Source organism: Mizuhopecten yessoensis, unplaced genomic scaffold (genome assembly GCF_002113885.1).
Source record: "Mizuhopecten yessoensis strain PY_sf001 unplaced genomic scaffold, ASM211388v2 scaffold716103, whole genome shotgun sequence".
Classification (NCBI taxonomy): Eukaryota; Metazoa; Mollusca; class Bivalvia; order Pectinida; family Pectinidae; genus Mizuhopecten; species Mizuhopecten yessoensis.
Window position 1 is genome coordinate 20,965 of NW_018479949.1, and position 27,342 is coordinate 48,306.

The 27,342-nt window shown below is 37.9% G+C and overlaps 1 protein-coding gene across 1 annotated transcript in view; it reads left to right on the top strand.

Annotated features, from left to right (window-relative positions):
* Nucleotides 1–27,342, top strand: part of LOC110441712 (low-density lipoprotein receptor-related protein 2-like) — a gene marked incomplete at its 5' end in the record, with an annotated part of 91,985 nt that overhangs the window by 20,215 nt on the left and 44,428 nt on the right. The window contains 21 exons of the mRNA XM_021484933.1: nt 192–297; nt 3,553–3,681; nt 6,039–6,275; nt 10,130–10,313; nt 10,554–10,834; nt 12,153–12,263; nt 13,128–13,385; nt 14,500–14,616; nt 15,273–15,395; nt 15,719–15,865; nt 16,614–16,715; nt 16,823–16,954; nt 18,061–18,318; nt 19,839–19,961; nt 21,048–21,176; nt 22,105–22,230; nt 22,873–23,004; nt 23,531–23,789; nt 24,112–24,243; nt 26,091–26,261; nt 26,761–26,984. Of these exons, the coding sequence (XP_021340608.1) occupies nt 192–297; nt 3,553–3,681; nt 6,039–6,275; nt 10,130–10,313; nt 10,554–10,834; nt 12,153–12,263; nt 13,128–13,385; nt 14,500–14,616; nt 15,273–15,395; nt 15,719–15,865; nt 16,614–16,715; nt 16,823–16,954; nt 18,061–18,318; nt 19,839–19,961; nt 21,048–21,176; nt 22,105–22,230; nt 22,873–23,004; nt 23,531–23,789; nt 24,112–24,243; nt 26,091–26,261; nt 26,761–26,984 (3,481 nt within the window). The remainder of the gene's footprint in view (nt 1–191; nt 298–3,552; nt 3,682–6,038; nt 6,276–10,129; nt 10,314–10,553; nt 10,835–12,152; nt 12,264–13,127; nt 13,386–14,499; nt 14,617–15,272; nt 15,396–15,718; nt 15,866–16,613; nt 16,716–16,822; nt 16,955–18,060; nt 18,319–19,838; nt 19,962–21,047; nt 21,177–22,104; nt 22,231–22,872; nt 23,005–23,530; nt 23,790–24,111; nt 24,244–26,090; nt 26,262–26,760; nt 26,985–27,342) is intronic.

Below are 27,342 nucleotides of genomic sequence, written 5' to 3' on the forward strand. Positions count from 1 at the left end.
TCACGTCGGTGAACAATCTTATAGTTGCTTAAATGTTATTATGTCTGCTTGAAAAAAAATTCCTTTAACTTAATCAGTAGAGCATTGTTTAGGTAACCTAGCTACGGTGGAGGGATTTCAACCCCTAGTAGTTCAGCTGGAAAACGTGACCTCAGTTTACATATAACTCATGTTAACTGTTTGTTCTGTAGGTATTGAAGATATACAAGAAAAATGTGTTGGACCCAGAAATTGTGAGAAACAGCATCAGCAACCTGCGCAGTATTGCCATGTTTGATGCATCCAAACAGCCTCAAGGTAAAAGTTCAGGGTCTTAGGAAAGCTTGAATGTGACTCAACACAAGTATTCAATATTTCAGGGTCTTAGGAAAACTTGACTGTGACTCAACACAATTCAAGTATTCAATATTTCAGGGTCTTAGGAAAGCTTGAATGTGACTCAACACAAGTATTAGATAGTTGAGGGTGTTAGGAAAGCTTGAATGTGACCCAATACAAGTATTGGATATTTCAGGGTATAAGGAAAGGTTGAATGTCAATCAAAACAAGTATTTGCTAACGTTTGTTTGGCTGAAGATGACTTCAAATGGTAAATTGAATTTGTTAGTCGAGTTGTGGAGAAATATTTTTTTTCGTTCAGTGTTTTCGTTTGTCCTTGTAACAGCAAAGGTTATATGAAGTCTGAGTGTCTTGGGAGTCATTGCATCTGTATATGTTATGTTCTGTCGTATTATAAGCTAGAACTGTTATAAGTTGTAATAACTTTTCATCAGTGAAATATGTTTACACTAAAGACATAGCCGAAAAAAGAGTAGGTAGATGACAAAATAGAGGTTCCTAAAGTCGCAAAGGGGACAGCAGATCCTTGTTGGGTTCTTCAATGCCCTCTAAGGGGAGGTCACAGAAGAAACCCTTGGTTTGGGCCCCACATTAGTCAGCTCATACGATCATGCAGTGGGATAGAGCAGACCTTATCTGTCCCTGGATTTACACTACAGACCATGTCTTGTGTCTCCAGAGCTTTGTTTAGAATTAAAAATGTTATCCAGAAACATTTCAGAAAGACTTCGGTTATAAACTTCATGTTTCTTTGAGAGCTGAAAATGTAATATGCATTGTCAGGAAAGCTTAAAGTAGAACTGGTACTAAGTCTGTATTTAGACTGATTGGCAATAAAAAGATACCTTTTTGTTGTGATACAGACACTATGGGCCTTTTGGTGTCTCAGTCCTGCATTGATATTTGACGTGTTTGATTGTTAAACCAACACTGTAATAGGATGGATCTGAAGTACAGTGAGTTCAAAGTTACACATCCCTACATTTCAACACCAAATGTATTCTCCCAAGTGTGTCTTTCTTCTTTTTCGGTCATTTTTGGTCGTTATTTTGTTCCTAGCAACATAAAAAACAATGCGAAAAAACCCACAAAAGTAGCTTCATTACTACTTTCGTTTTTTGTTTTTTTTATAAAAAGGCAAGTTTGCACTTACTTACTTATACTGCCTGTTACACCTTTGGCTTGTAGGGCAGCAACCAAATCTCTCCTCACCTGTCTTTTGTTGACCATTCTTTGTATAATACTCCAGTTGTTCTTCGAATGTGCTCCTCTGTGTTATCTTGGTCTACCTCACTTACCGATACCCTCAGGGGTCCAGAAGATGGTGGTCTTTATAATGCTGTCCGAGCCCTTTCTCAGTTCATGTCTGAGCCATCTCCATTATCTTCTATCAGTTGTGGTGGCCATGACTTCTCAGTGACATCTCCATTTATTTTCTATCAGTTGTGGTGGCCACGACTTCTCAGTGACATCTATCTTCTATCAGTTGTGGTGGCCATGACTTCTCAGTGACATCTCCATTATCTTCTATCAGTTGTGGTGGCCATGACTTCTCAGTGACATCTCCATTATCTTCTATCAGTTGTGGTGGCCATGACTTCTCAGTGACATCTCCATTATCTTCTATCAGTTGTGGTGGCCATGACTTCTCAGTGACATCTCCATTATCTTCTATCAGTTGTGGTGGCCATGACTTCTCAGTGACATCTCCATTATCTTCTATCAGTTGTGGTGGCCATGACTTCTCAGTGACATCTCCATTATCTTCTATCAGTTGTGGTGGCCATGACTTCTCAGTGACATCTCCATTATCTTCTATCAGTTGTGGTGGCCATGACTTCTCAGTGACATCTCCATTATCTTCTATCAGTTGTGGTGGCCATGACTTCTCAGTGACATCTCCATTATCTTCTATCAGTTGTGGTGGCCATGACTTCTCAGTGACATCTCCATTATCTTCTATCAGTTGTGGTGGCCATGACTTCTCAGTGACATCTCCATTATCTTCTATCAGTTGTGGTGGCCATGACTTCTCAGTGACATCTCCATTATCTTCTATCAGTTGTGGTGGCCATGACTTCTCAGTGACATCTCCATTATCTTCTATCAGTTGTGGTGGCCATGACTTCTCAGTGACATCTCCATTATCTTCTATCAGTTGTGGTGGCCATGACTTCTCAGTGACATCTCCATTATCTTCTATCAGTTGTGGTGGCCATGACTTCTCAGTGACATCTCCATTATCTTCTATCAGTTGTGGTGGCCATGACTTCTCAGTGACATCTCCATTATCTTCTATCAGTTGTGGTGGCCATGACTTCTCAGTGACATCTCCATTATCTTCTATCAGTTGTGGTGGCCATGACTTCTCAGTGACATCTCCATTATCTTCTATCAGTTGTGGTGGCCATGACTTCTCAGTGACATCTCCATTATCTTCTATCAGTTGTGGTGGCCATGACTTCTCAGTGACATCTCCATTATCTTCTATCAGTTGTGGTGGCCATGACTTCTCAGTGACATCTCCATTATCTTCTATCAGTTGTGGTGGCCATGACTTCTCAGTGACATCTCCATTATCTTCTATCAGTTGTGGTGGCCATGACTTCTCAGTGACATCTCCATTATCTTCTATCAGTTGTGGTGGCCATGACTTCTCAGTGACATCTCCATTATCTTCTATCAGTTGTGGTGGCCATGACTTCTCAGTGACATCTCCATTATCTTCTATCAGTTGTGGTGGCCATGACTTCTCAGTGACATCTCCATTATCTTCTATCAGTTGTGGTGGCCATGACTTCTCAGTGACATCTCCATTATCTTCTATCAGTTGTGGTGGCCATGACTTCTCAGTGACATCTCCAGTATCTTCTATCAGTTGTGGTGGCCATGACTTCTCAGTGACATCTGTTGAGGAGGTCCAGGTTTGTTATTGTACTGGGCCATATAACATTCTTATGATCCTTCTCAGACTTTGTGTGTGAAAAGTTGACATCTTAAATGAAGATCCTGCTTAGTGATTTTCCAACATTCAGATCAGAAATATTGGTAGTTAGCACCTGTTCTAGAGTTTGTATTCCTGATACAGAAAGTTTACTGTGTAGAAGTATACACTGGGAGTATTGAGAGATACGATTAGTTCTGGTAACTTTTTGAGCGATGCTGCTGGCTAAAATATAAACTGAACTTCAGCATATACTCTCTGTGTTACAGTGGAGAATCCATGCTCCGGCCCTGACAATGGGGGATGTGAACAACTGTGTTTTGCCAAACCAAACAAGACACAACCTGTATGTAGTTGTTCTACAGGAGATCTGGCACCTGACAACCAAACCTGTAAAGGTAGGTACAAACAGGTGATCTGACCCGACAACCAAACCTGTAAAGGTAAGTACAAACAGGGGATCTGACCCGACAACCAAACCTGTAAAGGTAGGTACAAACAGGGGATCTGACCCTGACAACAAAACCTGTAAAGGTAGGTACAAACAGGGGATCTGACCTGACAACAAAACCTGTAAAGGTAGGTACAAACAGGGGATCTGACCCGACAACCAAACCTGTAAAGGTAAGTACATACAGGGGATCTGACCCGACAACCAAACCTGGAAAGGTAGGTACATACAGGAGATCTGAGTCTGACAACAAAACCTGTAAAGGTAGATACACACAGGAGATCTTACCATGACAACCAAACCTGTAAAGGTAGGTATATACAGGGGATCTGACCCTAACAACCAAACCTGTAAAGGTAGGTACATACAGGAGATCTGGCACCTGACAACCAAACCTGTAAAGGTAGGTATATACAGGAGATCTGGCAACTGACAACCAAACCTGTAAAGGTAAGTACATACAGGACATCTGACCCTGACAACAAAACCTGTAAAGGTAGGTATATACAGGAAATCTGGCAACTGACAACCAAACCTGTAAAGGTAAGTACATACAGGACATCTGACCCTGACAACAAAACCTGTAAAGGTAGACACATACAGGAGATCTGGCACCTGACAACCAAACCTGTAAAGGTAAGTACATACAGGACATCTGACCCTGACAACAAAACCTGTAAAGGTAGACACATACAGGAGATCTGGCACCTGACAACCAAACCTGTAAAGGTAGACACATACAGGAGATCTGACCCTGACAACCAAACTTGTAAAGGTAAGAACATACAGGGGATCTGGCACCTGACAACCAAACCTGTAAAGGTAGGTACATACAGGAGATCTGACCCTGACAACCAAACCTGTAAAGGTAGGTACATACAGGAGCTCTGGCACCTGACAACAAAACCTGGAAAGGAAGGCACATACAGGAGATCTGACTCTGACAACCAAACCTGTAAAGGGAGGTACATACAGGAGATCTGGCACCTGACAACCAAACCTGTAAAGGTAAGTACATACAGGACATCTGACCCTGACAACAAAACCTGTAAAGGTAGGTACATACAGGAGATCTGGCACCTGACAACCAAACCTGGAAAGGTAGACACATACAGGAGATCTGACTCTGACAACCAAACCTGTAAAGGTAGGCACATACAGGAGATCTGACCCGACAACCATACCTGTAAAGGTAGGTACATACAGGAGATCTGACACCTGACAACAAAACCTGGAAAGGGAGAAACAAACAGGAGATCTGACCCGACAACCATACCTGTAAAGGTAGGTACATACAGGATATCTGGCAACGGACAACCAAACCTGTAAAGGTAAGTACATACAGGAGATCTGGCCCCTGACAACAAAACCTGGAAAGGTAGGTACATACAGGAGATCTGACTCTGACAACCAAACCTGGAAAGGTAGACACATACAGGAGATCTGACTCTGACAACCAAACCTGTGAAGGTAGGTACATACAGGAGATCTGACTCTGACAACCAAACCTGTGAAGGTAGGTACATACAGGAGATCTGACTCTGACAACAAAACCTGGAAAGGTAGACACATACAGGAGATCTGACCCGACAACCATACCTGTAAAGGTAGGTACATACAGGAGATCTGACCCTGACAACCAAACCTGTGAAGGTAGGTACATACAGGAGATCTGACCCTGACAACCAAACCTGTGAAGGTAGGTACATACAGGAGATCTGACCCCCAGCACTAAATATCATAAAACCCCATTGTGACAGTATTTACTATGTAAGTCTATGAAAAACTCCTGCACTCAATCATTATCAAGTTAACCTGTTTGGGTAGATATGTGTAACATGATATGTATCGTATCGTAATTTTTGGGTAGATATGGGTAACATGATATGTATCGGATCGTAATGTTTGGGTGGATATGTGTAACATGCTATGTATCGTATCGTCATGTTTGGGTAGATACGTGTAACATGATATGTATCGGATCGTAATGTTTGGGTAGCTATGTGTAACATGATATGTATCGGATCGTAATGTTTGGGGAGATTTGTGTAACATGATATGTATCTTATCGTAATGTTTGGGAAGATATGTATAACAAGATATGTATCGTATCGGAATGTTTGGGGAGATTTGTGTAACATGATATGTATCGTATCTTAATGTTTGGGTAGATATGTGTAACATGATATGTATCGTATCGTAATGTTTGCATATTTTTGCAGCCCTACATGCAGGTATGAAGTTATAATTGCTGAGATATTAACGTCTATTTGGACTGAGATAAAGCCATGGAAATCTTTTCAGCTCCTTCGGACTTCCTAATTGTGGCCTCGGAGAGCGAGATTATCACCTTGTCTCTGGATCCAGACATCCACTCGGCACCACTCCCACCTATCACGATGCTCAGCGGTGCTGTTGCTGTTGACTTTGATTACGCCAATAAATACATCTACTTCTCCCAGGTGCTTGGACGCAAACTGAGCCGAGTCAAGATTGACAGTTCTGAAGTAGAAGACATCATAGACACAATCAACATCACATGTAAGGTCAAGGTCTTTTGGTAAAAATGTAGGTCAAGGTCATTTTATTTTAATGTAGGATTTGACTTGTTATATCTGACAGTGAATCTAAAAAACATCAGTGTATATGAAGACTAGAATCAATAGATTATTGTTGATGTTCTAGTTCAACTGCTTTCTGAATCATTGTCATTCAGATGTTTGCAGTCTGACCTGACATACCATTATGACTAGGGCCCCTTCTGCATATCCAGTTCAATTGTTTCAAAGACAGCTTCAGATCTGAACAAGGCTGACCTGAAGAATATTTGGCACTTGTGTAACAATGGTCCAGACTTGTCTGACCGAAACTAAAATGCTGACATCTACTTCATGCTTGTTTACATTATTTCTGCATAAAACAAGGTGGATTAACATGTATATTTTAGGAAATGTTATAAAATATAGTGCACGCATAAAAGAATGACATATTGTTCTTGATAAAAATTGTTTTTAAGTTGTCAAAAACTATGTTCAATTTTAGATCTACTTGTAACTTCTGGCACAGTTCAGGTCCAGTTTTAGCTCTACTTGTAACTTCTAGCTGGCAAAGTTCAGGTCCAGTTTTAGCTCTACTCGTAACTTCTGGCACAGTTCAGGTCCAGTTTTAGCTCTACTTGTAACTTCTGGCACATTTCAGGTCCAGTTTTAGCTCTACTTGTAACTTCTGGCACAGTTCAGGTCCAGTTTTAGCTCTACTTGTAACTTCTGGCTAAGTTCAGGTCCAGTTTTAGCTCTACTTTTAACTTCTGGCACAGTTCAGGTCCAGTTTTAGCTCTACTTGTAACTTCTGGCACAGTTCAGGTCCAGTTTTAGCTCTACTCATAACTTCTGTCACAGTTCAGGTCCAGTTTTAGCTCTACTCGTAACTTCTGGCACAGTTCAGGTCCAGTTTTAGCTCTACATGTAACTTCTGGCACAGTTCAGGTCCAGTTTTAGCTCTACTTGTAACTTCTGGCACAGTTCAGGTCCAGTTTTAGCTCTACTTGTAACTTCTGGCACAGTTCAGGTCCAGTTTTAGCTCTACTTGTAACTTCTGGCACAGTTCAGGTCCAGTTTTAGCTCTACTTGTAACTTCTGGCACAGTTCAGGTCCAGTTTTAGCTCTACTTGTAACTTCTAGCTGGCACAGTTCAGGTCCAGTTTTAGCTCTACTTGTAACTTCTGGCACAGTTCAGGTCCAAGTGCGTTCGTTTATTGGGAATATTTCTGCGCCACCTAAACTGTTTCAATCTGATACGCAAAACCTACCTAGTATTTCAATATAACCAGAGTTGAGATGACTTAATGCTGACCATGGTCTGATCACCTTATAAATCTCCATTCCGAAAGAGTTCCACTCGAAGAAAATTGTTTTAAAAAAATAAGGACAGCAAATTCAGACTTCCATAAATTGATAAACGACACATTTCAAAGCTTAACACAAGTATTGACACGAGGGTAGATCTAAGTTTTCCAATTAATATTCATCTTATGGAACTAAGGTTTCCTCTACCTCTGCCAAAAAGTGTATCTATGTATTGAAAACTTTTTTATTCTGTATGCATAACTCTGTAGCTTTGGTAAATCACTTCTAAAAAACCCACCATACCTTGTAGAACTTTTATGTATAATAATGAAAGTTCTGAAGGTAAAAATGCAACAGGACTAGAGAAGGACTGAACTATAGACCTCCGATCTGTCGCTCTTACAAATTAAGCTACCTGGTCAGTGGTAGTATACTAGCCCAGTTGGCTACAGTTACAGTCGAACCTCATTATCTCGACCTCTTTGAACTCGAAGACCTCGTTTACTTCGAAGTATTTCTCCAGTCCAGGCCAAACCTCTTCTTTATCTTAGTAAATAAAACTCTGATAATTCGAACCCTGAAAAGTCATGCATTAAAGAGTTCCACAGTTAAAATCACAACCTAGCACAGGTTCACGGGTTCCTGTTTTTAAAGGAGCTAGTATGGCTTTGAAAGTCGATCGAGAGACTTCAGAACAATACGATAATTGATTACATTGAGTTGAGGAGGTGTCAGGTGTCATTTGGCTTTAATGAATCAATGTGTTACATGTACGATATAATGGTTTTGTGTGTGTTTTCATTTACAGAATCAACTACGCGTACGCTCCATTACAGTGATTTGTTTTAGACTTGCGCACTTTCATTTCCGCATTGTATAGTACGAGGTTTAAATGTAACACTTCAGAAGTAAAACTTAACAGACTTGCAAATACAAATGTAGACATGGAAATACTTTGCCAAGATCTAGACTAGCCAAAAACAACAATCTAATAACTAGGCCCGTCCATATTTAATAACGAATTCACAATATGGTCCAACCGTTTTGATCGCGTTAAACGAAAGTACGTTTTTCGGAAATAACTATTTTTGTAAGCGTGTTTATTGTAAAATAACATACCTGTATTTGTTATACTGATTACGTATATCATTCATCGATTGATTACAAGCATAGGCTATTAATAAAACCAACAACTGCTAGTGCTATGTCCAAACAGCAAATTTCATACCAAATTTATGAACCCGCATAACTTGAATACTTGGATAACTCGAAGTTTTTCCACGAACCCATCGACTTCAAAATAACAAGGTTCAACTGTATATCCAAAACAAAATTAAAGGTAGCTAGGTTACTCTTTATGCAAAAAACTAGAGTGGAGCTCTCCAGTTCTTTGCCTGCAGTCTGTAAGGGATATTAAAGGGAGACACCTCACACCAAACTATAACATTTCGTAGCTATGGCTTTTTATCCAATAGATGGACTCATTTCTTTCAGATTTACTGGGGTCCTGACCTTCGTTTGAGAATAAAATCTTAAATTTTTTTAATTTCTATGCTTAGAAAGAAAAACTGATGTGTAAAAAAGCGTATAACTTTATATTAAGTATTAGTAAGGAGTTTTGTGACTGGGATATATTTGTTAGTGGTAAGTTGTATAACTTTATATTAATTATTAGCCAGTTTTGTGACTGGGATATATTTGGTAGTGGTAAGTTGTATAACTTTATATTTAATATTAACAAGGAGTTTTGTGACTGGGATATATTTGTTAGTGGTAAGTTGTATAACTTTATATTAAGTATTAGTAAGGAGTTTTGTGACTGGGATATATTTGTTCGTGGTAAGTTGTATAACTTTATATTTATTGTTAGCGAGTTTTGTGACTGGGGTATATTTGTTGGTGGTAAGTTGTATAACTTTATATTTATTGTTAGCGAGTTTTGTGACTGGGGTATATTTGTTGGTGGTAAGTTGTATAACTTTATATTTATTATTAGCGAGTTTTGTGACTGGGATATATTTGTTGGTGGTAAGTTGTATAACTTTATATTTATTATTAGCAAGGAGTTTTGTGACTGGGATATATTTGTTAGTGGTAAGTTGTATAACTTTATATTTATTATTAGCGAGTTTTGTGACTGGGATATATTTGTTAGTGGTAAGTTGTATAACTTTATATTTATTATTAGCGAGTTTTGTGACTGGGATATATTTGTTAGTGGTAAGTTGTATAACTTTATATTAAGTATTAGTAAGGAGTGTTGTGACTGGGATATATTTGTTAGTGTATTTTGTATAACTTTATATTTAATATTAACAAGGAGTTTTGTGACTGGGATATATTTGTTAGTGCATTTTGTATAACTTTATATTTAATATTAACAAGGAGTTTTGTTACTGGGATATTTTTGTTAGTGGTAAGTTGCTCTGTTTTGGAGCGGACAGTAGTCTGTGACGATGGCGAGTCTGTAGTCAGTGACATATGTATCTACCGTAGAACAGAGACCGACTACAGGAGTTTCGTAATGTGCGATATATGTATACTTTGCAGCGTTTGAAAGCCTGCAGAAGACGGTGACGGCAGAGGGTCTGGCCGCTGACTGGGTCGGCCAGAAGATGTACTGGGCAGATGTCTTCCTTAGCCGCATCTTCAGCCTAGATTTTAACGCAACAAACAAAGTCGCTCTCGCCAATGTAGCCAACCCACGGGCAGTGGCTGTACATCCCTGTAAGGGGTGAGTTATCTCCCTTACAAAGTTAGAAGTTCAGAACTCTTATAACACAGCTAAAGTGGGATATCTCTTTCAATATTATTTTGGTGGCAAATAATCACTTACAGATATTCCCCTAGAAAATTATCAGCTCTGTTATCCCCATTTCTTAAAACTGTTTTAATTAGACAGATAATAAGTTAAATATAAAATAATATATATATAATAGTATGATTTTCATGTCATCATTTGTGGTGTTGTTAGGTATTTGTTCTGGACAGATTGGGGGCGTCTCCCTAAAATAGAGAGAGCTACGATGTCCGGAAATAACCGCAAGACAATTGTGTCGACGGACCTCGGCTGGCCGAATGGTCTGAGCATTGATTACGATGGGGACATGATCTACTGGGCAGATGCACTGCGTGACCGTATTGAACGGTCAAATCTCAATGGTCAATACCGTGAGGTCATTGTTCAGTCAACTGTCCATCCCTTCTCCATGACTGTCCATAAGCACTACATCTACTGGACTGACTGGACACTCCGTAAGGATTGAAATGATAAGCTACTTGATATTGAAACACTCTCGTCCCTCCTTAATATTTCCATATTTATAAAGAAATTTGTAAAATATGTAATGTCAATAGTTTAATGCTTAATTAATCCATGACACTTTCATTTGAAAAGGTAATTATATTTATAAACGTGTTGATGATGCTGTTTAATTTCAAAGGGAAATAACTCTAACATATAAACGCTAGGATTATTGAAGCTGTGTTGACTGCAATAAAGAAGCTGGATTTTCTTTCTCTCTTGTCTAGTACAGTACATTTCACTTAATATCACATTGCTTTATGTCATTTTTTGGTTATTATCATGTTTTCTTGATGCACTGTTTTTCCTGCTACATAATCTATGTAATTCAATTCTTTTATTATCACTTGTTTTCATGTCGATTTCGCTTATTGTCACTTTATTTTGGCCACTGTAACAAAAAATCATGGGTAAATGATAAAAAGAATCAATTGTTTATCCCCCCGAGATCTGGTGTCACACCTGGACGCGTTATGTAAACAACATCACGACCAAACAGTTAAGTCTGTAGAGAATGTGAGAATTACAGAGAAATAGCATTGTGATCTACTATCAACTTATAAACTAAATAAATGAGAAAGTCTGACCTGAGGTACGTATGACCAGGTATTGTATAGTCTGACCTGAGGTACGTATGACCAGGTATTGTATCCTTTTTATGACTTTTGATTTTACAAAAGAGTGAGATGTACTATTTTTGAAACCTGTGCATTGCACTACCCTTTCCCAACAATAACTTCTACAACTATAAACAGATTACAGTGAGCCTTGTCAACTCTTGCATAATTGCAATTACTATATCAGGTTTACATATGAATAGAATCTGTACATATCTGATTGGATTACAAGTAGTGTTATTCCACTTAATCAATGATTGGTTATTTTACCTCCAACTATGATAAATCCATGAAGATTTCCTGTGATCATGGTTTGACAACTTTCAAGTGTTATATAGATTTGGAGCAGACCTGTAAATTCATAAAACAAATAATTTCACTTCTAACTTTTACCATTCACTACATTCTATCAACATTTAGGTTTTTAAAGTGTATCCACCATGTTTTTAACCACATCGGTGAATGCTTATCATTTCCTTTTATTCTAGGATCAATCAATGATCAATCATCGATCTTTAGGGAAATAGTGATAATCAGGAATTTTATTGCTATTCCCAACACTAGTAACATGCACCGGTACTTGATCAATACTGATATTTGACCTGACCAGGCGTAATAACAAAATAAAAATACTTGTTTATTTACAAACCAGATGGAGTCTACCGCGCAGAGAAACACACTGGGGCGAACATGATCGTGATGAAAGAGGGTATCACTCATCGACCAATGGGCATCAATGTCTTCTCAAATCAGCGGCAGAAATGTACGTCGTCATGGTAACGTAACTGTAGGGTTTGTACTCACCACTGTGAATGATGTCGGACCTGTTAGGAAGCACATACACCACCTGCAGTATTGTTTCAAAATATTTACATTCTCTATGCTAGGACCCATTGACGAAAATGACATTCATTTCTGCATAACACAGGTGACCTCATAACTGCGTATTGATACACTAAAATGACGTAGCACAGGGCGTACATGGTTCATGTCCGCCGTGAAACAACCTCGATGTAGATTTGTTATGCTAATATGAACTAACATAAAACATGATTGGCTAGATTTTGAATCTGAAATAAATTGTGTAAAGTATATAATGATAATATACAACTTATATAAATTCTACAAATTAAAGTTTGAAAATGGAACTATATTTTATTTGTTAAGTTGTCATGTTGTTGCTAGGACCCCAGTGAAAGTTTTACATTTTCCAGCGAAAACATGCTGTTCTCTTACTGCGTGCATGTAAAAATAGAAAAAAAAAATACTTGCATCGGAAAATTCAAATCACTTAGAAATGTAAATATAAGTAATGAAATTTATTTTTTCAATATTCATGAGGTCATAATAACATTGGCTTTCTGGACATATCCATGAATCGCGTCGCATGGGCAATTCATGGAATATGTCTAGAAAGCCAATGTTGTTATGACCTCATGAATCTTGAAAAAATAAATTTCATTACTTATATTTACATTTCTAAGTGCTTTGAATTTTCAGATGCAAGTATTTTTTTGCATCTGATCACATCTGATCGGGGAATTGAACCCCGGCATCCTTAGTGATAGGCAAGAAGGTATCCGCTGCGCCACCCGACCATGTAGTATTATTTCGTACATGTTCACAGGTACATCCAATCCGTGTCAGATCTTCAATGGTGGGTGTGCCCACAGTTGCCACCCCGCCCCAGAAGGCAAGGCAGAATGTCAGTGCAGCGACATTGGTTTGACCTTGGGACAAGATGGCAAGTCATGTGTTCCTCTGAATCACACGTGTGGGACAGAGAACTTCGTGTGTGCTAACGGTCGCTGTCTCAGCCATCGTTGGGTGTGTGACTCCGACGAAGATTGTAAGGACGGATCTGATGAAAACCCAAACATGTGTGGTAAGTTCAACTGTAGACATTTAAAAGTATGAAATCTCTAAAAAAATAATTTCATTCCTTGATTTAAACTGGAGTACTCCAAGAAAATGCATCTTTACAATAAAATTCTCCATTGGACATAAACAGGAGATGGGTTTACGTGTTTGAGGACATTTACATAGGACATACTTGTTAAATTGCAACCTTTAAAAAAACATTATGTGGGAATAATTGCAGGTCAAATTCTAAAGGTGTTTCCAAATTATAAGAACGTGGTCTTTTTGTACATCTTTATTAAGATCAACAATGAACACAGTCTGAAAATACATAAATGAGAAATACTCAGATATTTACCAAACAATGTATTGTTCCGATGATTAACATAATTAACATTGGAAACGAGACAAAAGAATAATTGACACAGTACATTAATGAACAATAAGTAAATGTAGTCAATGTAGTAACATAATAACTGAGTATCAATGATTACTTACAATAATATGCCTTAAACAGGCTAATGTTAGTGTTTCCTCAAATGACTCCATTTGTATTACAAATGGAGAGTTTCCATCCAAGGGGAGTAACTCTGAAATGCCTCGACTATAAAGGGAAGTAATTATGTAATTAATATTGTCAATAAACAATAATCATGTACAAATAACTTACAATAAACCCTATTTAACAAGTTATAGCATTAAAAGTAAAGTTTGAAATAAAAATTTAAAATATGATTGAATTTGAGTAAATAGCTAAATTAAGGGAATTCTGCAAATATCAAAAGCCAAAAGTCAGGCTAAGGAATTGAGTCTCCATACCAAAATAAAAATAGAAAAATAAAAATGTTTGCAATAGAAATTTAGTCCCCAAATGGAGAAGGGAAAGAACTGAGAACTCTTGTTTTTTGTTTAACTCATTCACCCCTACATATCTTAACTGGACTGGCCCAGTCTTTGATTTGGTAAGATTCAAATGGGAATTTAGGGGTGGATGGGTTCAACCACAGTGTGGTTTATTTCAAATAAATGATCAGCCCACAGGAGATAATTCTAAGTTGTTGTATCCCGACGGGAGTTATGTACTGGTATAACCATTTATTGATGTAAGTTACTTTAAACCCTCTCTCTTTACATTACAGCGACCCACACTTGTGATCCGACCTATTTCCGATGTGACAACGGTAGATGTATCCCACCACGCTATAGGTGTGACCATGACAACGATTGCCAAGACAACTCGGATGAACGTGAATGTGGTACGGTCAAAGTTTCTAAAACTCAAGTTGATGATGTTACCCAGAAAATATTGTTTGTAATGAATATGTATTCAGAAGTACAGCATGTTACTTGAAGAATTTATATTTAACTTATGTTAAATCTAATTTAACGATGTATAACAGCATGTCTGTCACCCCTACCTGAAATTGTAAAAGTGCTTTTACTTTTCTTGATTTAAACACGTGTTGGTTTATATAGAATACATTTTTGAATTAATTTACAAATATCATTTGATGTCAACCAGGCACTGATTGATACTGTTTATGTAGAAAGTATTTAAATCCATTATTTACACCAATTACAATCGCAGTGTCCGTAACTGAATTCTGATGGTTTAACTTAGTGACTTGTGAGGTGGTACTTGTGTCGTTTTTAATGCCACGTTAATTTCTTTTTCACACATTAACATTAAACCATGTAAGAACTTCCAGATCCCCCTGTTATAGGTCAAATAGTTCAAAAATGGGGATCAGGAAACCAATTAAAATGATGGTGCTTGTGTAAAACACTCTGTGTATTGTAGATTACAAGCCCTGCCTATTACACTCTGTTTGTTGTAGACTACAAGCCCCATCTATTACACTCTGTTTATTGTAGACTACACGCCCTGTCTATTACACTCTGTTTATTGTAGACTACAAGCCCTGTGGCAGTGACCAGTTTACCTGTAGTAATTCTCGATGTATCAACAAAAACTTAGTATGTAATGGAATTGACAACTGTCGTGATGGCAACCGCACAGACGAGGCTAACTGTCGTGAGTAATTTAGTCAGCCAATCAAATGCAATTTCAAGAAATGATGTCATGCTAGATCACCTTCTATTTTTATGCTGGTGGGAATAGTTTTTTCACTCATTTAAACATATTTTATTGATCAATAATTATAACAATCAAAGGGATTGGGCACAACTTCTTACAACTTACTAGGCCCTCTCCCTAATATTTTGATAAAAACCACATTTTGACTAATGCAGGTTTACTTTGTAATTAATGAGTTAAACACCAAACATTGTTTCTCCATTAAACTGTTAAAAAGGAAGTGACTAAATCATCTATCGTGTATAATTTCTCATTAACAGCGGAGAAGACGTGTGCATCCGGAGAGACAAAGTGTCCGAACAGTAACGTGTGTCTGGCGCGGAAATACCTGTGTGACGGAGATAATGACTGTGGCGACAACTCGGATGAAAACCCTCTCTTCTGTCGCAAGGTCACGTGTCCTCGGGGTTTGTTTGCTTTTTTCCAGGTTTTTGTCTGTCCAATTAATATATTTGCCGCTAATGCAAGCACTATTTTTTTGTGAAATGTCATATTTCATTTTGCTCACTATTTTAGTACACCAAGCCCAGAGGGTGGGCAGTGCTGTAATTCTCTAACAATTTCACCAGGTACAAAATGTACATCATTTCTGTATCAGGAATCAGATCTATTTTAGTTCGTTAAAGCCAGACCCCTGGGGTCCTTCAAGTGAGCTACACCAAGGGGTCAAAGTTTACATAGTTTTATTTTACAGATAATCAAATAAATCCTTTCTACTCCTGTAAGTCAGATAGATAGATATATATACATGTATATAGGTATGCCTGTGTGTGTGCTGTAGATGTATTGTGTTCTGTTTGTAGTGGGACCATGCTTCCAACAGTATCATTTTTGTAGTGGGACCATGCTTCCAACAGTATCATTTATAGTGCCACCTCACTTGAATACCACATTACAGATACAGCAACATCTACCCTAGACCAATTTATACTCCACCTGGGTTGTTGGAGTTGTGTGGGCAGGAGAAAACACTTTCTCTGAATATTCCATACATACGACGACTGTTGATATGACAACATACAATGTAATCTCTCAAGTGTGTCACTGTTGTGTTTAGGTCGGTTCAACTGTACAGTCACTCAAGTGTGTCACTGTTGTGTTTTGGGTCGGTTCAACTGTACAAAGTCACTCAAGTGTGTCACTGTTGTGTTTTAGGTCAGTTCTACTGTACAAAGTCACTCAAGTGTATCCCCGGATCGTGGTACTGTGACGGAGATGACGACTGTGGAGCGGGTGAAGATGAACCCTCCACTTGTGGTAAGTAAGGGTAAAGGTCAAATGTATGCAGGGGTCAAAGTTGTGTGCCAATTTTTAGTGATCTTTTTCTTTATCACTCAAATTAAGTGTTTAGTGTTTCGTTACAGCCAACAACAGCTCCACCTGTATCGGGACACAGTTTGCGTGTAACAACAAGAAGTGTATCTCGCGGCGATGGGTGTGTGATGGCGATGACGACTGTGGAGATAATAGTGACGAGGAGAAAGGACTCAACTGTGGTAGGTTAATTATTGGTCAGAAACAAACGTTACACCTTAAATATACCCATGCTTCAACCCCTTATACCCATGCTTCAACCCCTTATACCCATGCTTTCAACCCCTTATACCCATGCTTTCAACCCCTTATACCCATGCTTCAACCCCTTATATGTTGTTTAAAGGTCACCTCGCCCATTGGGCCTCTTGTGTATGTAGAACTATGCAACTTGGTGTGTTATTAGATGTACGTGATGTGAATTGTCACCAAATTAAGTACCGGGTAGGTCAATGCTACCTATGTTTTAACTGCAGATCACAAATAAGAAAAGAAATAGAGGATATTTAATGGCGTCTTCAGTAATAACAAATATATTTCACTCGAGTGAAAAATATAAAAAAATTAGCCACACGAGTGAAATATATTTGTTATTACTGAAGACACCATTAAATTTTCTATTTATTGAATTTTTAAAGCATAAAACATGAAAAATGTAATGCATTAAAAAAGGGCGGGAATCAGAAGCGTAATAATTAGCGCCATATTCGAATGACGTCACGGTTGACAACAAGGCTGCGCTCCATTTTGAATGGGATACTCAACGCAATTCCGACATTTTCTGCTATTTTCTGGTATGATTGCTTATACAAACGTTATCAATTGTATATTTATGTAAATACTTAAGTGTGTGTACCAAACATTTACCATAACAACCACTTATTCTTTCGTCGCATCATTTGAATCTGAACAAAAGATCGTTGCCTTTGAATGCAGCGAAAAGAAGATACCGTTATAATTGGTCAATACAAAAAAATATATTTTTACACTGTGAAAATATCACTTTTGATATTAAATTGTCACAGTGTGAAAAATATCAGTTTTATCAAGTTGATAGAATCCGATAATATTAATATTAAGCAATTAACCTTTGAACAAAGAAATAATTAATTTCAATAAAATTACAAAAGATTGGAATAATTTTCTCTGGTTTTATATCGTATTCAATGAATATTTAATTTCGATGTTATGCTATATTAAAAGTTAACTCCAACCTGCAATGTCAGTTGTATAATCTGATGTTATATGTTGTAATCAGTAATTGATATGTTTCCGTTTTATTGTGTAGTTGATGTCAACTGTCCAGTCGATTCCTTCACATGTGCGTCAAACAAGAAGCGTGGACGCTACGCCTGTATTGACCGACGTTATGTGTGCGATGGCGTCAAGAACTGTCTCAATGGTGAAGATGAAACAGGAAACTGTGCCCTAGTCACGTGCCAACCGGGCCAGTTTAAGTGTGCCAACGGCATCTGCATAGCGCAGCGGTTTTACTGTGATCACGATAACGATTGTGGTGACGACTCGGATGAACCAAAGACTTGTGGTAAAGTCAATCAGCTTTTTACTTGTTTATATATAGAGTGTTAATTTCAGATTTTATCAGCCCTAGTCATTTGTGAGGGGCAATGTCCTTAAAAGACCTACACTGAACAGCTGAATGGATTTTGACCCAATTTGGAGTTGAGCATTCATGTCTGAGGAGATTAAGTTGAAACAAAGGATGTGGCCCACTTAGGGCAGAGGGGCATATGTGTCCAATAGGAAATGTCCCCCCCCCCCCCTCCCCTCCCACAACCACCCCTACCACCTCCCCAACCCACACCACGCCAGGGTCCAATAAGGAAAAAATTGGGGTGAATATTTAAAATCCACCTTTCTTTCAGTACGGTAGAAGGAATTTTAATGGTATTCAAGATCCCTGGATTAAGTATTCTTCACTGACTTTGAAATAGGTGTTGCTCCTCTCTAGCCTTCAGGTGTTTTTTCCCCGAGACCAATCATATACCCTGCCATGTGCCTTGAATTTTGCTATGACATATTCCAGGGGTGCAGAGAGCATAAGTGAGAAAATCCCCTAGATTAAAGCAATAAGGGTAATTCTTTATAAGTGTTCATTTCTACACTTCTGCCTACTCTCAGCTTGTATTTACTTTGCTCTGTTGATACCCATGTATCATATTGAACGTACTTGGTAACATACGTAGAGAGTAGGTGAACCAACATTGACACGTAACATCATGTTGAAAGGAAGTAAATGCTGCATAATTATTCTTGAAGAAATTTGATTTAATGATGTAATAACTTTACATTAATGGATCTTTAAATATTAATCTCCTGTTTCAAAATTATCCCCCTCCCCCTAATAACTAGCAGGAACAGAAAAGTGAAGAGTTTATGAACCACAAGCTAGGTTTCCATGAAGTGTATTTTTCTTAAATCTTACTTACCAGTAGTCTGTGTAGTGTAACCAGACTGGGTCCATCATTGGGGACCAGGTAGCTCAATTGGTAGAGCGTAGGTCTAGAGTTTGGAGGGTCACAGGTTCAAATCCTGTTCTGGCAGTTCCATTTCTTTGCTTCTGTTACTAGTGATGGGCAATCAGTTTAAAATCATAATCAGTTTGTAATAGGTAGTAGTAAACCAATTGATTATCATTTGCATAATCAGTATATAATTTTATTGGACTGAATACCAAAATATTGGGAAAACACTACCATAACATAGACAGAATTGTTAACTATACACTAGGTTTCGTTCTTTATTTGTGTGATTAATGGAATTTTAGCAACTTATACTCAGTTTCATCAATCATATAGTAAACATTTTAAGAATAAAAGACTTCACATTGTATAAATTTTACACTTAAATTTCAATAATGAAATTATTATATCGATTATGGCATTAGTAATCAATAATCGGAATTGAAAAAAGCAAACTGGTCAATTTTCGCTTATATTCGACCATCAGCCCATCACTTCCTGTTACAACTGTAATATATGTTCTCAAATTACGTGTAATTATATCACGCAAGAACTTATTTTGAGTCCTCTTTTTATGCGACAGATTATCCGGAGTGTGGTGCTGGCAAATTTACTTGCTCAGACAAGCGTTGCATCCCCCAGTCTTACGTGTGTGACGGTGCCAAGGACTGCTCTGATGGCTCCGACGAAAAGGCGGCGCGCTGTGGTTTGTATCATTTCTTTTTCTCTGAGTAGATAATTTTGTTATCCTAGGTACCTAACATTACCATCTTTAAAAACAGGAACCTGATAACAGACAGTAAAATGTGAGGAAGTGAAATGTATGGTTTATTATGTTTTAAGCGATTATCTTGGTGTACTAGGTTATAAAATCAATGATGCGGACCTCAGATACACCTGGGGTTTAGTCCCTGTAATTGAAAAGAGTTGAGATCAACACAGTTGAACACAACACAATGAAACAGTGTAATTAAGAGACCAACAGAGAGATTAGTTTTCAAGCAATTCACAAAATATTAAAATATGGCAAAGTAAAAAAAATCATAGTTGTCTTGACAATGATCCCATTATAGGTTATATACCCCTGTATACCGGCGCCTCTCACATACCTGACATCATGATATATAGTGACAGGTGTTTTTTTCTATATAAAACCAACCTGTCTGTTAGGACCATTGAGTCCAGGTTTGTTTGTTTGTGTGGTTTTTAGCTCACCTGGCCCGATCACCTGGTCTGAAGGGGCAAAGGGGCGCTCAATTTTGTAACCTACTTCTTCTGTACCATTGGAGGGATTTTATCCAAATTTGGCCTGGAGTGTCCTTGGGCAACGGGGACTAAATTTTGTATAAACAGAGGGTGTGGCCCCTCTGGATGCAGAGCCACAGGGTCCAATAGGGGAATTTGAGGTTCAAATATTTAAAATTCTTCTTCTTATGTACAGAGGGATTTTAACCAAAGGACTATATATAGTTTGGGCCATTTTTGGCCCTCAAATCCATCAAAATTAAAAATCTTCAATAGAACTTTCATATGACTGTTTATTTAATTTTGAATACTTCCCCCGTACTAATATGTAAACATTTATTTGTGTATTCAATTATGTCTGCCATGGTAACTAGTTAATATTTGCATAAATTTATGAAATTTGAATATTCAGTCAATTTTGACAGGTTTTCACCTAGTTTTTCTCTTAGCTACCATAGAGCACACTCTGGAACAAACTTTATATTTTTCCTAAAGGTTACAGGTTTACTACACATTATCCTTTACTGATCTGATCCTTCCTTTCTAGCTGCTGCCACAGAGAAGCCTAAGTGCCCCGATGGCCAGTTTAAATGTGCCAACGCCAACTGTATCGACTACCAACTTGTGTGTAACAAGGTAGACAACTGTGGAGATGAGTCGGACGAGGACAGGTGCTGTAAGTGACACTGTATTCACTGTTAAAATTCACTATCTCATGTACATAATGCAATGATGTCACTTCAACAAAGCAGTAACTCTGATCAATCATGTGATTATTGTTTTCATTTCATGAAATTTTCACTTGTACTTGATGTGCGAGAAACAAAATTCCCCATTTTAGGAACAAGACAGGAAAATCTCAAATTTCAAGATTTCCTTGTCTCACCCTAGGGTTGAGACGGGGGGATTCCCCTATTCATAACAATGGTATGACGTCACTTCAACAATATAATGACGTCACGTCAACAATCCATCAACGTCACGTCAACCCTGAATTTAGCATGTAACGTTATCATTAAATTGTGTCTATGATACACAATGGGAAACAGGGTAAGAGAAAAAGAATCATTCACCCCTTTGTGGGTAAGATAGAGGAATCTCAACCCTCGGCCAAAGCCTCGTGTTTGGCAACATAAGAATCTTCCCCCTCGGGTTGAGATCCCCCTATCTCACCCTCAGGGGGGTGAAAGATTCTATTAATCCCACCCCTAAGACAGATATTTGCAAGTCAGGTACACCATATGTCTTGGTATAAATCATGTTCAAATGTTTCTGAGCCAAATGATCCAGTTCTGTTTATAACACGAATTCCCTCAGATTACCACAATGCTATATTTTTTTCATGTTGTCGTAGGTGTTAGGAATCTGACTTAATCCTTAATGCCTTAATAATGAACGTTGACCTTTGGCTTCAAGATGTGGTTTACATAATATAATATATATATGTATGTATGACATTGACATTTACTAGATGTGTGATGTTAAGTTTCATATATGACCTTGACCTTGGTACCTGACATTGAAATTCAATGTATGATTTGCATGTCAAGTCTTGTCATTGAATTTGATATATGACCTTGATGGTGTATGACCTTGACCTTCAGACATTGACGAATGCAGTCAGGATGACATGAACCAGTGTGAACAGAAATGTGTCGACTCCATCACCAGCTTCAGATGTGACTGTTTCCCTGGTTACACCCTAAGGAACGACAAGATCTCCTGTCGAGGTAACATATGATGTCAGAACTTATTGGTGGTCTGTAGTTTACCTCAAGTACCTAGAAATAATCGTTAATAGATAGGTTTTCTCTCACTTGAAAGATAATCTCTAAACAGCAGATCTTCAATATATTTGATGTTCTTAATATTGCACTTCCCTAGGTTATACTGAATGGCCTCTAAGCATCTGTTTGTATCAAATGCAAAGAATTGTATGTTAAATTATCTGTATTTAATATTATTTGATACAATTGTTTTTGATAGAAAGATAAAAATAATTAGAGTCAGTATTTTGTGTAGTCCTAACATTTCTTAAGGAGATAAATTTAAGAAAGTTAAGTGAATATTCCCTTTGTTCTTGATAAATGATCAGTTGCTTCCCTTTATTCCTAATGAAAATGTAGATTTGCCTCCCTTTATTCCTGATGAGAATGTAAAGTGGCTTCCCTTTGTTCCTGATGAATAAAGATATGCTTCCTTTTTATCTGATGAGTGTAGAGTTGCTTTCCTTTGTTCCTGATGAATGTAGAGTTGCTTCCCCTTGTTCCACTGATGAATGTAGAGTTGCTTCCCTTTTTTCAAGATGAATATAGAGAAGTTTCCCTTTGTAACTGATGAATGTAGAATGCATGTTCTTTGATTCATTTTAGATATTGATGAATGTAAAGAGGTGCCAGGGGCCTGTAGCCAAGGATGTTTGAACTCACCTGGAAATTACACCTGTAAATGTAACGAGGGATACTCCAAGACAGGAAACATGCGGTTCTGTAAGAAAACCGACAGTGAGTACAGATGGAGGGACAGACTTCTTCATGACTTAACCCTTTTAACACTGTAAACCATAATGGACTCATCCATATCCATGCATGGTAGAGTCTACTAAAGTTACATAGGGGTGAAAGAGTTAAGTATCGAAATTTCAGATGTTTTCAATTAGTGTAGTTTCAATTAAAGAACACTGACAGTTATGTAAAAAATAAAAAGTAAGACCTTGCGAGCTGCCTTTTTTGTCATTGAGATATTTTAAACTATGAGGCAGGACTGTAGTAAAATATGTATCTTTTTGTCCGTATACACCATTGATTGAGTGTGTATATTGATTATTAGAATTATATTGTGCTTTCAAATAGTATTTAAAAAAGAAAAACATCGTTTTCTCTTGTTCTTGAAAGCCAATGAAATATAAAATATAAAAAAGTAATTTCAACAATTAATGTTTGAAATCATGTATCATAGTTGAGACAGTATGTATGCGTTAATAGTTTGCTTAATTTGTTAAGAAATTTGGTTCAACTGTTTTGTTGTCAGACACCAAGCCGTGGTTAATCTTCACAAACAAGTATTACATCCGGGAACTATCTATTGACGGCAAGCACTACCGTCGTGTGGCCCAGGGCTTCGACAGCGTGGTAGGGCTGGACTTCGACTACGCTGAGGATCGCCTCTACTTCACAGATGTCAAGGCAAAGAAGATGTACCGCATGTACCTCAACGGAACTGGCAAAGAGGCTATCATAAAGCATGACATCACAGGGGCCGAAGGCATGGCGCTTGATTGGATTGCAAAGTATGGGCACTAAAATATTTTAGCAATTCCAAGGAAAAAAACCTTGGAAAGTCATATCACTGTATATATTATATGCAGTAAAGGTTTCAAGGATTACAGCCATTTTTAAAGATTACTGAATCTTGAGTGAAATTTATCTTTTAGCAGATGGTTTGCTCACTCAGTTCCAGCCAAAGTTCATCATATAGAATAGATTGTCCAATATAATCACATTATCACCACAACAGAAGGATTATCATATTTAATTTTTAATTGGACCAGTTTTATTGATGACCGATGGTAATTAGAGATGTAACAGATGATGTCACAATACTTTTTGCAGGAAGATTTATTGGGTGGACAGTAAGCGATCATCGATGTTTGTCACAGAGACTAACGGCACCAATCGCCTGGCACTGATTCGTCGTGGCTTTGTGAAGAGTCCGAGGGCTATTGTGGTTGATCCGGCTAATGGGTAGGTTACTGTCACTTTATCATTATTGTTATACCCTCACGACAGGTTGTTGAGGGTACATAGGCATCTAGATGTACATTTGTAAGTACATATGTAAGTGCCACTAAAGGCGTTACCATTCTACAGACTTCATTCCTTGTCCAATTGTCATTCAACTTCACATACATGTTTACAAACATCACCTCTTGTCAAAAATAAGGTCACTGTTACTATAAATAAAATCTAATAGAATTTCTGTTGACACCTTTCTACAGCCTTCATTTCTTTTCCAATTACGACGAAACTTAACACTCATGTTCACAACCATCACCTCGTGTGTGTTTGGGTTTTGACCATCTGCGGTCAAAAATTAGGTAAAAAATAAGTTCTAACATCAGCTAAGTACAGAATTTATCAAGAAAGTCTTGTACATATTGTAAATTAGTAGATAATATGATAAAACTTGTATACCTACTCTACATCCCTTACTGAAGGTCTGGCGTGAACTTGTTTACCTCCAATATTCTCAAGCTGTTTTCTCAGTATATTGTTGTACCAAAACATTTTTTGCTGCAGTTTAGCTTTTGCCATTTATCATTGATCATGACAATGAATATTAGTACCCAAAATACAGCAGAGTGAATAATAGCACCCAGTATACAATACAGTGAATAATAGCACCCAGTATACAACACAGTGAAATAGCACCCAGTATACAACACAGTGAATAAATAGCACCCAGTATACAACACAGTGAATATTAGTACCCAGTATACACCACAGTGAATATTAGTACCCAGTATTCAACAGAGTGAATAATAGTACCCAGTACACAACACAGTGAATAATAGTAACCAGTATACAACACAGTGAATATTATTACCCAGTATACAACACAGTGAATAATAGTACCCAGTATACAACAAAGTGAATATTAGTTCCCAGTATACAACACAGTGAATATTAGTACCCAGTATACAACACAGTAAAAAATAGTACCCAGTATACAACACCGTGAATAATAGCACCCAGTATACAACACAGAGAATAATAGCACCCAGTATACAACACAGTGAACAATATTACCCAGTATACAACACAGTGAATATCAGTACCCAGTATACAACACAGTGAAAAATAGTACCCAGTATATAACACAGTGAATAATATTACCCAGTACACAACACAGTGAATAATAGCACCCAGAATACAACACAGTGAATAATAGTACCCAGTACACAACACAGTGAATAATAGTACCCAGTACACAACACAGTGAATAATAGCACCCAGAATACAACACAGTGAATAATATTACCCAGCATACAACACAGTGAATAATAGCACCGAGTATACAACACAGTGAACAATATTACCCAGTATACAACACAGTGAATATTAGTGCCCAGTATACAACACAGTGAATAATATTACCCAGTATACAACACAGCGAATACTAGTACCCAGTATACAACACAGTGACTAATATTACCCAGTATACAACACAGTGAATATTAGCACCCAGTATACAACACAGTGAGTAATAGCACCCAGTATACAACACAGAGAATAATATTACCCAGTATACAACACAGTGAATAATAGTACCCAGTATACAACACAGTGAAAAATAGTACCCAGTATACAACACAGTGAATAATAGTACCCAGTATTCAATAGGAAAACATTGCATGTAAATGCATTTTTCCCTGAACAATCTGTTTCCAATAACCTCAGTGTCATTCTCCAAAAACAGGGTTTATTTCCAATACCTGCTTATTATTCATCATTTTCTACAAGCAATATGTATATATGTTTACATCAATGTTACCACATAGCTTCATCATGTGACCTTTGTGTTGCTATAGTTACGCATACTGGACAGACTGGAGTCTCTCTCCCTACATTGGCTGTATCGGGATGGATGGCTCAAACGCACGTAAAGTCATCACCAACAAACTTGGCTGGCCGAATGCTCTCACGATTGACTATGAGACGTCGCACCTGTGGTGGGGCGACGCCCATCTCGACTACATTGAGTAAGTGGGAAATATTGGAGTAGATTTCCAAATTTGTGTATGCGTTCATACATGTGGGTATGTGTGTGTTTAACTCATTCACCCCTGAAATTTTATAATGAACTATTCCAACCTTTGAATTGGAAGAGTTTAAATGTGTTTTCAGGGGTGAATGAGTTAACATAATAACCATTGATTATGATTGTGAACAAAATTGATAAAAATGACAATAAACGTATCTATACATTGTATCTTGAGTTGTAATCTGTAAAACTGTTTATAAAACAACAGGATCCACTATGTAGACCTAGATTGACGTTGTGACTTTAAACCTCGAGATAAATTTAGCTTCCTTCATAGGAAATTAAAATCAAATATCCTGTAAGTAATACCCCTTGTTATTGCTGTCAGGCTACTATACTTGTGAATGAGTGAGTTTAATCTTAAAGTGACTGTTTTGGACTTGCTGATCCTGACCTATTTATGATCTTGAGGTTGCTGACCAGTGCTACTGTTGTAGGTCCGCCAGAGTGGATGGCACTGACCGCAACATCGTGATGCAAGCCACTGTGCCACACCCCTTCGCGATCACAGTGTTTGAGGACTGGATGTACTGGACCGACTGGAATCACATGTCTATTGAGAAGGCCAACAAGTTTACGGGAGCAAACCACACGTGGCTTCAGAACACAACACACCGCCCAATGGACATGCACATCTACCATCCACTCCGGCAGAAGGAAGGTAGAGTTAGCTCCCTTAGTTCACAACACAGTCCAATAGACATGTTAAATCAGGTAGATAGAAGGTAGGGTTAGCTTCCTTAGATCACATCTACCATCCACTCCGGCAGAAAGAAGGTAGGGTTAGCTCCCTTAGATCACATCTACCATCCACTCCGGCAGAAAGAAGGTAGGGTTAGCTCCCTTAGATCACATCTACCATCCACTCCGGCAGAAATAAGGTAGGGTTAGCTCCCTTAGATCACAACACACCGTCCAATGGACATGAACAGTAAGGCAGAAAGAAGGTAGGGTTAGCTCCCTTAGATCACATCACCATCCAATGGACATGTTCACTCAGGCAGAAAGAAGGTAGGGTT